Source organism: Mixophyes fleayi, chromosome 3 (assembly GCF_038048845.1).
Source record: "Mixophyes fleayi isolate aMixFle1 chromosome 3, aMixFle1.hap1, whole genome shotgun sequence".
NCBI classification, from domain to species: Eukaryota; Metazoa; Chordata; class Amphibia; order Anura; family Limnodynastidae; genus Mixophyes; species Mixophyes fleayi.
This window is the reverse complement of record NC_134404.1, coordinates 147,596,643-147,611,330: the sequence shown is the minus strand read 5'-3', so window position 1 is coordinate 147,611,330 and position 14,688 is coordinate 147,596,643. Positions and strand designations below refer to the sequence as shown.

General features: G+C 38.0%; 1 protein-coding gene and 1 non-coding gene across 26 annotated transcripts in view; one reads left to right on the top strand and one right to left on the bottom strand.

Moving 5' to 3' along the window:
- Positions 1-14,688, top strand: part of DST (dystonin) — a 474,923-nt gene that overhangs the window by 397,557 nt on the left and 62,678 nt on the right. For 21 of the 25 annotated variants that reach the window (XM_075202542.1, XM_075202528.1, XM_075202527.1 and 18 more), the window contains 6 exons: positions 3,849-4,010; positions 4,335-4,505; positions 5,127-5,293; positions 10,421-10,580; positions 11,219-11,545; positions 14,029-14,113. In XM_075202542.1, coding sequence (XP_075058643.1) covers positions 3,849-4,010; positions 4,335-4,505; positions 5,127-5,293; positions 10,421-10,580; positions 11,219-11,545; positions 14,029-14,113 — 1,072 coding nt within the window. The remainder of the gene's footprint in view (positions 1-3,848; positions 4,011-4,334; positions 4,506-5,126; positions 5,294-10,420; positions 10,581-11,218; positions 11,546-14,028; positions 14,114-14,688) is intronic. The other 4 variants (XM_075202543.1, XM_075202533.1, XM_075202531.1 and 1 more) reach the window with 1 other exon arrangement.
- On the bottom strand, positions 6,210-6,406 carry LOC142146874 (U2 spliceosomal RNA). The gene has a single exon (XR_012690048.1). It is a non-coding gene; the product is annotated as a U2 spliceosomal RNA (small nuclear RNA).

The window sequence follows — 14,688 nt, the reverse complement described above, 5'->3', positions numbered from 1 at the left end:
ACCTTTTTTCTTATCAAAACAAATCTGTCGAGTTCACTAATCTGAAAAGAAATAAAGCTTATTGTTTGCTAAATAAACAATTCAATACAATAATGCTTTAAATGATTTAATTTACAGATGTAAAAATGCCTTGTTATGTTTTATTTAACATTGCCTCTAAGCTCATTACATCCGTGATTGAGTGACATTGCCATAACGTGCGTGTTTTATAAATCTAAGATTAAAAGTCTTTATTTTATCTTCTGCCTCTTTACAGATATAGCCTGCTTTTATTTGGGATGTTAAATGTTTAGATCCTGGTGTTTGCAACTGTCTATGGAAAATCAGCCTGGGTGCACTCTTGTAGAATTGCATGCCTAAATGTAAATGCACATAGGGAAAACAGCGAGGACGTACCTTCATTGTTTTCTCTATTACCAATTTAGGAAAATAAATTGGGACTGTCCATAATATATTTGTTACTTTTCTATATTTGAATATTTTTATTACATTGGTCAAAATGCTCCATCAACCTCTTCAATATTTATTAAAGGTATTGTTCATTTTGGCTAATAGCTATTTGTTTTTAGGGGTAAAACATGGAAAACAATAGTTTCACTAGCACTTACATGTAGTGCCGCATCTCCATCTTTGGGTAAGCGAGCGTAACATCAGATTTGAACTAAGCAATGTGAATATGAGGAGATTGTCCCACAACTGGCTTGTCACAAGCCCTGAAATCAGGTTTGATCTTGGTAGACCAAATAGCATTTTTTTACTACCCAATACAAACCCGATGACGTTGGGTTTGTGATGTGTCAGCAGAGCCCGACCATATTCAGAAGGCTACATACGGCAATAGAGTTACTACATAACAGATAAGTGCTAACCACACAGTATTAGTAAATTAATAGAACCTTTGAATCTGTTTTGCCCATTTTTTCCCCCTAAAAAGTCCCCAAAGGTGGACTTTAACTAACCTCATGACTGTTTTAAAGCCTTGTTTATCAGGCGTAACTACTTTGTTGTGGTGGACAGTTAAGACTCACTCAAATGTTTTTAAGCTGTGTTATCTGCAGAGTGGTGGGGGAAACATACCAACTAGATTTATGTTTATAACTTTGTCTGCTTCTTTTGCTCACTTGATGCTTTCTTCTTTGACTGTGGAGATGGACGTTTTTCCACGTAATTAAGAAGCAAAATATATAAGATTCAGCATGGCTTATTCAAGCATCAAACATTTAGGACTGTAATCATTAAAGAGTGAAAAGCCCTGGATTTCGCCAGTGATAGGCCTTCAGCCAATTTTATCAAGTGGTTGCCGCCAGCATTAGCACTGTCACCCCCGGAGACAGCCCCTTCTGGAAAAGCATGGGGCAGCCTATTTAACAAAGGTTGCAGTGGTACAAGATCCACTTCCATCCTTCTTCTGTTAGCGCCATCTTAAGATGGTGATAGCAGAAGATAATCAATTAAAAAATGCCTTATTTAAATAAAGTATTTTTCTAAATTGGGAATTCTTTAAATCTAGTTTTTATATTGTTATAATTTAAATATATTTTTAACTATTTTTAATTTATTTATTTATTAATAAGTGGACTGAAAGCCCAAGTCTGGGCTACATGTACCAGCTAGCTGGGTCACATATGTTCATATTCCCCAAGACTGACCTGGGTAAGTGATAAGTTAGGCTTTACAACTCCCGGCCAGTATCGCAGCTGATTCTCACTCAGCTGCCCTGGCAGATTTTACTGATAAATTGCGTCACAAAGTGATTCTATCACTATTTATTGCAGTGCGACTTATCACTGCAGATTGATAAATAGGTCCCTTAGCATATTTTTCACAGCTTTAGTATTTTTAAATTACAGTGTGCAGTCGCTTTTTAAAGGACCACTAAACACTAAACCCCAAAATTCAATTTTATAGCTATAAACCATGAAGCTAAAATAAAATTGTTCTGTGAATATTACCTCTCGACTCCATTACTCCCTATGGAATCTCACTCAGACTTATCAAAAACTGATTCTGCAGGCATTTGATAAACTGTAACATCCCAAGCCCTGCTAGGCACAATGTATTTCTGGACAGCCAGTCTGTAATGATGTTATTATTTACTAGGGTCTGAGTGTATTATTGTATTTGATCTTCGTCTCCTGCTTGCTGTTATTTTAATAGCCACTAAAATCATCAGAATGCTCTCAGCAGTTGTTTGATTATGATAGTGAGGGCACAGCTAGATGTTATAGGGCATTGTTATCATGTGAGCAAATATTAAGCAGACAAGTCTGACCAGCTAGCAATCTATACAAACAACTGATATGCAAGAACTGATTGTCACTGCATGCACTTTCGTGCTGCAGGTGACTTCACTACTACTACTTCTACTAGCCACAAGCAGATAAATTCACACCCCATGGGAAAGTGACAGTGGTTATATCAGTCCCCTATTTATCCATAGAAAGTATTGGATAAAATATGAACTAATGTAACCCTTAAGAAACAAATTACCCGATATTTATCAGCGGGTAAACGTCCCAGAGTACGAGCTTGTACACTTTATCGACAAACCGCAGAGGGAGGATTAGGTCTCCCAAATATCTCAAAATACTATGTAGCCACACATCTCACCCAGCTGGTTCTATTCCACTCCCTTTCTTCCACAAGACTATGGTTTGACATTGAGGCCAATCTTCCATACATACTCTCACCTTACACTCTGCTATGTATATCTCTCAAACATCGTCCACCAATCTCTCTACTTCCACCTACCACTCGTTTCTCGCTACAGATTTTGGACTATTCTGTAGAAGTAAATCTCTCCCTACTGGTGTAATCTCCACCTTTTATCATCTTCTGGTGGCATAACGTCAACCTGTCGAGGACCACTGTGAGCTGAAATGGGAAGAGGACCTGGGTGTGGAGTTGGAAGTGGATGAGTGGTCTGAGATAAGGACACAAGTCTCCAGAGCTCTATCTGTGTGCTCAATAAGAAAAATTCGTACAAAATACTTTATAGATGGTATCTGGTCCCTACCCGTCTAAAAGCGCTATATTCCGATTCCTCTAACTTATGTTGGAGGTCCTGTGGACAAGAGGGCTCATTCCACCACATTTGGTGGTCTTGTCCAAAGATCTTGAGATTCTGACAAAGCGTACATAATTTGATCCTCAGGGTCACTATGTTGCAACTACCTCCCTGTCCTTCCTATTCATTATTACACAAACCTGTACCTGAAACTGATAAGTACAAATGGCACTTGTGGGCCATATACTTAATGCCGCCAAGTGTTCAATAGCAGTGAACTGGAAACAACACGAACCTCCTACCTTACCTTAAGTAATCAATAGAATTTGGCAGATCTACTATTATGTACATATCACAAGCATCATCAATGACCGCCTCTACAAATTCCATACCATCTGGAATCCTTGGCTTCCCTCTCAAGGAATAGACCAGCCAAGAACCACCTAATTTGTAGACGGACCCCAATAATGTTACCTGCAGACCATAAGCTGAGTGCCCAACACATGGCAAGGTGTCAGGCCAGGCACCCCTCCCCACCATTTCCACTCTTCTTACTCTGTCCCCCATAATTATTCCTTCTCCTTTTCCGATTTTGAAGTCCATTTCCTATCACCTAGATTCCTTCCCTTTTTCCTTTCTTCTATTCTAATTGTGTTTTTACATTCTTGTTTTTCTTAATAATCATCTAATTACTGATTGTTTACTGTAATTTTGTTTTTACACTGTTAAAATGCTGAAAAACCCTAATAAAACTTGTTTCAACATGAACTAATGTAACTAATCAATGTTACAAAATATCTTTTTTCATGCCAAATCCTTTTTTTTTTTTTTTGCCTTGCAGACTTTCCAGAAGGAAGAAATTGAACCCCTTCAAGCTCGTCTGCAAGATGTTAACTGGTTAGGTCAAGGACTTGTTCAAAGTGCTGGTAAAAACACCAGCACCCAGAGCTTGGAACATGGCCTAGAGGAAGTAAACACAAGGTGGAATACCCTAAACAAGAAGGTACCTACTTCCATATTTTATTGTGCCACTTTCTTTTTCTTTCTGTCTTCTCAACTATGTGATAAATATTATACATACATTTACTTCTCTTGTTTCTCAAACATCCTGTTTGCATGTTACACTGTTGTTGTAGATAACTTCTTTAGTTAATTGTCTCCCCGACTATGGTATTGTCAGACATTTCACACATTTACAATCAATCTTAAGAAAGAAAGATAATATTTCATTATTATTTATTTGTGAAGCACATAATTCTGGGTAGGACAACTCTGGTGAATAGTATTACATATTATGTGTGATTGAAGGAAGCGTCTCTATTTTTAGGTTGCTCTGCGTGCAGCTCAGCTACAAGAAGCACTTCTCCATTGTGGCAGGTTTCAAGATGCTCTTGAATCCATACTGAGCTGGCTCACAGACACAGAGGAGCTTGTGGCCAATCAGAAGTCACCATCTGCTGAATTCAAAGTGGTGAAGGCTCAGATTCAGGAACAAAAGGTACAAGGCCAATTTTCTATTTTGGCTCATTGCAGTAATGGTTCATCAATGTATCAGCTTAACAGACTTTTAGGCATGTATTTCTTCCCCAACATTTTTTTTTATTAAATACATGAGCAGTGCTTCTTATCATTTTGGGTAGTACCCCAGAAATACAAATGCATTGTTACTTATTTTAAATGCGTTTGTTGCACAGAAAGCAAAAAAGACCTGCCTTGGTGGCCTGTGGTGCACCTAATATACCAATCTCATTTAGGCAGGGCCATTTTTACCTTCTGTTTCATGTCATTGAATGTTATTTATTTGTATTATAATCCCTTAATGTATAGCGCTGACGCCTCTTCCACATAACCTAATAATAGTTACATGCATGGCTTTCTCTGTTACTGTGTATGTTTTTATTGAATATAAATATTATCCTGGTGGTAATTGGTGACATAGATTGTATTGATTTTTTTTGTTTAGATATATTTATGATCTGCTGACTCAATTAGAAGCTCTGCATACAAATCCCATTCAGATTTACAAGAGCAGTACATTCTATATACACCAAAATAGCAAGGTTGCACTCTTGTAAAAGTATTGTTCTGTAGTCATGTTTTACTTATTATTTGTTACCAGCTACTGCAAAGATTACTAGATGATCGTAAACCTACCATTGATGTCATTAAACGAGAGGGAGGAAAGATTGCTGCTACTGCGGACCAGGTTGATGAGGAGAAGATTTTGAAGCAACTTAGTGCCTTGGAGCGTAGGTGGGATGAGTTGCTGAAAAAAGCTGAAATACGGTATGACAGATATTTTTTAAATAATTTTAAATGTTGTGAAATTATGGTGAATATATTTTAATATAACCCATGGAAATGGAAACATGGATATTGTGTGTGAAATGCTCTGTTTCTGAAATTGGGCAGAATCTGGGGTATAAAGAAGGAAGGGGCATATGAAGGAAAATTATGTTAATTAATATAATCCCTCGTTACACAATATGAAATGTCTACTCACTGTATTGGAGACTGCAAATGGAGATACCCGTTACTTAAGTATTTTATGACATGAGCCATAATTCCTTCAATATACAAATTATATATTGCTCATTCATGGATTAAAATGGAGATAACAGTAGCACAATTATCGGAATTATACAGGTATAAATTATATAGGTATAGGATCTGTTATCAAGAAACTTATTACCCAGAAAGTTTTAAAAACCTGAAATAAAAATATAAATAATTGCAATCCCTGTGTGAAGCGCTGCAAAATCATTTATGGAGGGGAATGCCATTTGTCTATTTGTTTTTATTGAATCCTGAGGTGCAGTGCTACAAATCTCCCAGTGCAGTACAACAAAAGTCTGTGCTGGGGGCTGGGACCTTTCCTTAAAGGGAAATGGCGCAATTCCTCCCCACCGTCCTAGAGCTCCTTAGGGGTACATGGGTCTTCAGATTCCCCTTTGTCAAACTTAGGGCTCCGGGTTGCCTCTTGACATCCCGAAGGGGACAAGGGTCTTCAGGGCTTCCTCCACCACAAGGCTCAGGTGGTCCCCTTTCTCGCTGACATAGGACGGAGTTTCCCCGGTGAACTGGCTCCTCAGCTCCCACCAGAAGGTCATACACAAACCCCTCAAGATGTGAAAACTAAAAACATGCAAAGAAAAAACCATAGATAAAGTGCTAAGTGGTAGTGTCAATAAATAGGAAATAGAAAAGTGCCCGTAGGCCCCGGCCTAATGAGCAGTGGGGTCAAAATTTTTCTGATTCAAGCAAAAGGCCAGGTCCAAGAAATAAAAAATGATGCAGGATTAATGAGCATTTTGTGTTAGTGCCTCATCAAAGAGTGAAGCCTCCCTCCTACTAGGACAGATACTACACTTGATCTTAGCGAAAAGGCAGAGAAGAGATATACAGTACAGTAAGGGTCACTTGATATCTTTTAAAAAGAACTTGTTACCTAGGTGTAAAAGTACTTTTTACCTACTGACGTATTCAATATGTATGAAAAATAGACACAGTCCTCTTCACCAGGGAGAGAGAGTAGCTCATTAGTATGAATTGTAAATGACCTGGCTCATTTCTGAGTCAGGCCACATTCTATGTTATGCTCACTTCTGGATGGCAACCGTCCCATAATTCCTGTGTCCATGGATGCAAAATGCACTGCTCTGTTCTATATCCATGATTTTCTGTAATGTCCTATGTGTTTTGTAGCGGGATCAACTATCTCTATGCAAAGTGCCCTTTACTTGTATGGTCATTAACTCAAGTATCCTTGTCCTAAAGGTAGGCCAGGCAGCTTAAGGCTAGGTACACACTGGAGCATTTTTGTCCAATAATCGGGCAAATCAGCCGACATGCGACCGTTCGGTTGGAAGTCAGGTTAGTGTGTATAGTGGCACGATGGTCGAAAGTCGTTCCAAGGTGTCAATTGTCAGCTCATTTATGTGGTTGTATTGTTTAATATTTTGCAACCCAATCCACCTAACGATCATGTAGTGTGTGTAAGTTTCTGATTGATCCACGAGCAACTGCCGATAGTTCCTCAAACTGCGACTCCTTCGGGGCAGTGGCGGATCCAGGGGGGGGCGATAGGGGCGATCGCCCCCCCTAGCAGACACTTGCTGCCGACGGCTGCACAGTATGTGCAGGTCCATCCAGCCGTGACAGGCAGGGACAGTGTGCTGCCCGGCTGCTCTGACTGTGTTTAAAACACAATCAGAGCAGCCGGGCAGCACACTGTCCCTGCCTGTCACGGCTGGGCGGACCTGCACATAGTGTGCAGCCGTCGGCAGCCTAAGATTTTAGAAAGGGGCGTGGCCTAAATCGCTTCCCCCCCTAAATCGCCCCGGGTACAGTACTTTTCTAGATCTGCCCCTGCTTCGGGGAGATGTGCATGTTAATTTATGATGTCACATAATCATGGATATAACGTTTTCAGAGGCATTAGTCATCATGTTACACTTACATTGTTGAATTGATGGTGTCTTCATGAATGGATTGTAGAAATCTCTTTTAAAAGACCTATGAGTTTACCTAATTTAGTATTTTTTAATAAATGACGCAAAGCATTCATTTGAAAAGAAATAGTTCCCATTCATTATAATGACAAACTTTAATCTGTTTAATAGATAAGGCAGTTTTCTTTAGTTAAGTTTAAATGTATGTAACATTTGCATCAAGGATATTAAATAACCATGCTGACTAAAGGCCCAAAAAAGTAAAAAAAAATTCCCCATTATAATCTGAATTGTCAGTTTAATAACATTGCAATCCTTTACTATCACAAACAACTACATGACACTGCCATCAATGTAAAGATAAGTTTCCCCCATGTGAGGAAGTTGTACTTATGTGCACTCATTGTGCTTGCATTTGTGCAGGATGTTATACTTCATCTTGTTGGCATGAATTCTCAGGTTTGAGATGAATAGACCTTAATACCTGATAGTTCTTCCCAGGGCTATCTTACAGATTTTCTGATTCTGTTGTACTGATGTGTACATGCAAGTGTTTCCTTATATTAGTATTATATTAATATGGAACAAGAGCAGAGATAAAAGCACCAGGCATAAAAAAAACATGGAGGGATGAGCACTTTTTTTGTAAAACAAACCTATAGGATTAGGTCCTAGATTAAATCCATCTGGTGTCTGCTACCTTCATGGTTATCTAAGCTGTATGTACTGCTACTGTTCTTTTTTTTTTTTAAATGCTGTTTGTGCATTTTGATAGGTGGTAGATAAATAAGGTGGGAGATAAAATAATAAAAATTATAATCTATAGTATCCAGAATAGGGGAGTATTAGTCATACTGACAATAAATAATGATTGCCCCTATAATTATATGGCAATAGTGTCTCTTCTTATTTTCTAAATGACAAGACAGCTCAGACAGCATGATTGACCTACCAAGCCAATCAGAAGCATGTATAGAAAAAAACTTTCTTTTTCCTGGCGGTTTTGATGATGGTTTTTGTCCAAACCACTGGCGGTTTAGCTTTTTTCAGTCTACCACACCTCGCCAGACAATTAACATACCGCCCTATAGATTGTAAGCTTGCCAGCAGGGTTCTGTTACCTCTCTGTCTGTATGTCTTACCCAGTATTGTTTAATCAATGTTTGTTCCCAATTGTAAAGCGCTACGGAATTTGCTGGCGCTATATAAATAATTGATGATGATAATGATGATGTTTGGAGCACTGAACTACTGGCGATGTGTGGCGGTTTAAAGCAGCTGCAAAACATGATTCTCAGTAAATTTACCTCTTAGACGTACAGGAGGGTTGTATTCTCCCATAGCTCTGCCTCATAACCCAGCATTGCTTGTCATACAAGCTAAATACTGCACATATTTCATATATTAAATATTTCAGTGTGGAACATTTAGTAAATCCCAACTAATTTAAGAATCATTCATGATAATTCCACTTTCATATCTGCGAATTAGAGTTTATGAAGTTTTGCTGTCCAAGCACCAAGTGTTTGAGCATAAGCTGCAAAATTCAACATATTGTTGTATTGAGTGCCAAAAAAATGATAGCGTTAAATTCAGGGAAACAGCAGACGGGTTCATAAGGGCAGAAGTGAAATGCAGCGTAGTGAAGCCAGTACTTGCTTTTTCTAATAATACATTGAATCCACCCAAACTGTTTATTTAACTATGTAATTGCATCTTGCGGCTCTGGCTTTTCTCTCTGTTCCAGTGATGTCATCAGATTCCCTCAATGCAATTACAGGACAACCTTATTATTTGTGTTAAAAAGAAGATGTAGCACAATATTACCAGATGATACGTAGTTCAATAGCATGATGAACCCAAGGAGCATGTTTCTGAGTCTTGTAGGGTTCTCTAATAGAAAATTGCAAACTATTTTAGTCAAGTTCACAAATGTATGTTAGGATTATGGTTGTAATTTGGAAACATAATGACTCAGGTGTTGTATTAGGAAAAATATTATCTCTCCAGGATTCCCCAGCCATTCCCTCTCAGAACGTTTATCTAGGTAGCACTAAATTTACTGTTGCACATATTTTTTTGTATGGGCTAATACGAGATGAGTAGATACAAAATAATAAAGTGGAAGGACTCTTATCTCCTCCCAAAACATTCCTATCAGTTGTATTCATGTTTGATAATTCTCACACATTATAACAGCTTGGGAGGGTATACTTTGTTCTGTGGTAGACACAGGTCATATTTAGAGGTCTGTTTGCCTTTAAATTGAATAAGTAACCAGTTAATGCTTTGCACATAATAAGTCATTGGGAATCAGTCTTTACAATAACTAATGGTATATTGGTTATTTGTAAAATATACTTTTTTTTCCCAACAATCATGTCTGTACTTTGAGACAAGATACACATATACATTTATCATACTTGCCACTTATGGCAAGTATTATCCGGGAGCTGCCGAGGGAAGGTGGGCGTGCAGGGGGCGGGCTCCAAAAATCGTGTCATTTTGGCCCCGCGATTCCCGGTGAATGGCAGCATTTTGGACCTAATTCTGCCCACTTCACTAGAAAGTGGGCAGATGCAGGAGATTGCCATACTCTCCCGGGAGTCCATGAGACTCCCCTGAAATGTGGGAGTCCACATTCCGGGAGAGTTAGCAAGTATGAAATGTATCATTTCCTGGGATGCAGAAGACTAGTGTTTTGTCCTTCACACTGTTAAGTTAGTGCTGTCAGTAGAATTTAACAGTGTAGTTTGGCTATTTAGTGATGTTGTTTACATTCTATTCAGAAATCTGCACGTTGTATTACCAAGAAGTAATGAATTTAGACTAGATGGATCTTGGCTAATTGAGAATACAAGAAGTAATGCTACCTTCCCTTAGCATTTTCATATACCATGTAACTGCTTATTAAAATTATTTTAACTTTGTAATGGTAATAATTTTCTGTTTAAATTTGCAGAAATCGTCAGTTGGACGGTATATTGGTGGTAGCTGAACAGTTCCACGATACGTTGGAACCTCTGTCTGAATGGCTCAGTAACACAGAGAAGAAGCTGGCCAACTCTGAGCCCATTGGAACACAGACACCCAAACTCCTTCAGCAGATTACCCAGCACAAAGTGAGAGGAACGCATACTAAGTTTTACAGCAAACCTGATACCAAAATTCCTTTACAAATGTATTTTGAAGCACTAGTTTTTAAAAGAAACAATGTTTGTTTTCTTAAAATTGTACAAAATTTATATTCTTTGTTTTTTCAATTTGATTTTCATGCTGAATAAATTATATAATTTGTCGTAAAGTAATCAATATTTAGTACATGGTAGTTGTTTTTGTATTGCAATTGTAGAAATGATATTGCCTAAATTATCAAAATATATTTTGAAATTTTCCAATTGTGGTCATCTATAAATTGTGATTTTAAAGCCTCACAATATATAAAGCCCAAATAATTTTATTCTACTTGAATTTGTTGGTGCTTCAAGAAACATCTAATTTGCTTACTTCTGTTTTCAAAACTGATTAACACACTTTGTGCTGCTCGTTCACTTCGCAAACTTTCTTCAGATGAAAACATTTTTAATTTCCAAGCTCAAACATGAAACTCTCGTCTTCTCACTGGTTGATTAAACTAACAACCCTACTGATTGATTTTTATATTTGACATTCTTAATTTTTACTTTGGTTTCATTTGGCCATCTTTTGTCCTGTTTTTTTTGTTTCGTTTTTTTTCTTTTCTTTTCATCCCATCACTCAGGTGTTACAAGAAGATATTACAGCTCATAATACAATCTTGCACCAATCTCTGAGCATTGGACAGTCTTTAAAAGCCTTGAGCTCCAGGGAAGAGAGGGAGATGATTCAGGACAAATTAGATATTTGCCAAACGCGATACATGGAGATTCAGGAGAGAAGTAGCAGGAGAGGTGAACTTCTACAGCAGGCACACTGCAATGCTCAGATATTTGGGGATGATGAAGTTGAGCTGATGAACTGGCTGACTGAAGTGCATGACAAGCTGAGCCAACTGTCAGTCCAAGACTACAGTACAGCGGTGCTCACAAGACAACACACTGAGCTCCTGGTATTTCATTCTGTTTTGTGTTTTTGTTTGTTATTATTAAGTTTATCCTTTATTTTCATCTATTATTATTTCTATTACATATATTATTTGCCATACATGCACAATTGTATGAGAAGAGAAAGGTAGATATTGCCTTTTACAAAATATTTTTTATTTATTTTACTAAATGGCCAATTGGTATAAACTCATTTCCATGTCTTCTGGTTTTCCCAGGAGAGTTTTTTTTTCGTTTTTGCTACTGGAAATATTTAGCTATGAATACATATTTTCCCAGAATTCAGACTGGTGCTTCTGGATTACCAGGATTAGTGAGAATATGATCCTGTTACTGTTCTACTGTATCTGATGCTTAAAGGGATTCAAGGGATCACTGTGATTATTACTCACAGAACCTTCATGGTGCATTAGACCTTTATGGTATATTACTGCTGGAGAAATAAAGGGTGCAATTAGGGTTGTGATTGGTAAATAATACTTGCTCCATATTAGTTTGCACATTATATGAGATAAAGAATAGTTTTGCAGCTAGTGTTTTCATCAACTGCTCCAGGTTGCACAATATAACAAAACCAGATAATTACTCAATATCTTTTTCATAAATGCTATTCTGTCATAAAATAAATCCTTACTGTTAAACGATAGGAACAACATTTGTATGTTTTGTGTTTTTTTCTATAATCTGTGAAAGGCCATGTCAGTCATACAATATAAAGTATAGTCCTTTCAGTGCTGTGTCAGTCATACAATATAAAGTATAGTCCTTTCAGTGCTGTGTCAGTCATACAATATAAAGTATAGTCCTTTCAGTGCTGTGTCAGTCATACAATATAAAGTATAGTCCTTTCAGTGCTGTGTCAGTCATACAATATAAAGTATAGTCCTTTCAGTGCTGTGTCAGTCATACAATATAAAGTATAGTCCTTTCAGTGCTGTGTCAGTCATACAATATAAAGTATAGTCCTTTCAGTGCTGTGTCAGTCATACACAATAAAGTATAGTCCTTTCAGTGCTGTGTCAGTCATACAATATAAAGTATAGTCCTTTCAGTGCTGTGCCAGTCATACAATATAAAGTATAGTCCTTTCAGTGCTGTGTCAGTCATACAATATAAAGTATAGTCCTTTCAGTGCTGTGTCAGTCATACAATATAAAGTATAGTCCTTTCAGTGCTGTGTCAGTCATACACAATAAAGTATAGTCCTTTCAGTGCTGTATCAGTCATACAATATAAAGTATAGTCCTTTAGTGCTGTGTCAGTCATACAATGTAAAGTATAGTCCTTTTAATGCTGTGTCAGTCATACAGTATAAAGTATAGTCCTTCTAGTGCTGTCTCAGTCATACAATATAAAGTATAGTCCTTTAGTGCTGTGTCAGTCATATAATGTAAAGTATAGTCCTTTTAATGCTGTGTCAGTCATACAGTATAAAGTATAGTCCTTTTAATTCTGTGTCAGTCATACAGTATAAAGTATAGTCCTTCTAGTGCTGTGTCAGTCATACAATATAAAGTATAGTCCTTCTAGTGCTGTGTCAGTCATACAATATAAAGTATAGTCCTTCTAGTGCTGTGTCAGTCATACAGTATAAAGTATAGTCCTTCTAGTGCTGTGTCAGTCATACAATCAGGGCCGGATTAAGGGAATGGAGGCCCCTGGGCTAAGGGCGCCTCCATTCCCCCGTGAGGCCTCCAATGTGAGCCACCCGCCGCCCCCCGTCCCCCGTGAGGGCCCCCCTGCCCCCAAGTGCTTACCTGTCACTGTAGTCCTCCATCCCCGACGCGCTGTAAACTCCTTACTGAGGAGATCTCGCGAGAGTTCACTCGCGAGATCTCCTCAGCAAGCAGAGTACTGAGCGCCGGGGGGCGGAGGACTGGACTGACAGTGCTCAGCAGCATTGATCGGGCTGGGGGCGCCCCCACCCCCGGACCGATCAATAATGCTGTTGAGGACTTTGAAGGGCCACCTGGATGCCCGAGGCCCCTGGGCTATAGCCCAGTTAGACCTCAGGTTAATCCGGCCCTGCATACAATATAAAGTATAGTCCTTCTAGTGCTGTGTCAGTCATACAATATAAAGTATAGTCCTTCTAGTGCTGTGTCAATCATAAAATATAAAGTATAGTCCTTCTAGTGCTGTGTCAATCATAAAATATAAAGTATAGTCCTTCTAGTGCTGTGTCAATCATAAAATATAAAGTATAGTCCTTCTAGTGCTGTGTCAATCATAAAATATAAAGTATAGTCCTTCTAGTGCTGTGTCAGTCATACAGTGTAAAGTATAGTCCTTCTAGTGCTGTGTTAGTCATAAAATATAAAGTATAGTCCTGTTACTGCTGCCATTTTAGATGGTAATGATTTTCCTATTTACTTTAATAATATAATTTAAAACTCTAAAATTAATGGAGAACATGTTCTGGTTTATATTCTGCATATCCTTCTCTGTGACTTTGAGTGATTTTTCTTTTCACAATGCTTTCTGACAGCTCCTTCTGGAAGACATACTGTTTAGGAAACAAAACGTTGACCAGGCCATACAGAATGGATTAGAGCTACTTAAGCATACGACTGGTGAGTGAGGTGATTTAATGATACATGCACTAGAAAGCTCAGGACTATTAAATGAACTTATTCTTCACAGAGTACTTCATATCTGTGTTTTACAGTTGAAATGTGATGTTTTCTAGTGCGATGATAACAGAAGAGACTGAATGATACTACCATTATATCCTCTTGCTTACTGTTCTATATATAAAAAAAAGAACCATTAAAACCCATATGCAAATTGATCCAATATGAAAAGTTATCTGGTGATTATATCGAACGGTTGGATATCTTATCATATTTAACTATCTGATAAGATAGTTAATAGGCTGTTTAGTGTTCAGGGTAATCAGATTCCAACGCGCCCAACTGAGTTTATCAGCCAACCCTATCTATATCAATGCTCATTATTTAGAACTATACACACTACACTTTGTAATAAGTGAAGTCTAAAATGCCCCAATGGGCTGTCAAAAGTGCACCTGCAAATATGTTTGTGAAAGTGCCCATACCATGAGAGAAATTAAGGGTGATGTCCACCTTCAATACTTCTCACCCAACTAGCAACAAAAAAGGTCTCACTGCCCTGTTACAGCTTACTG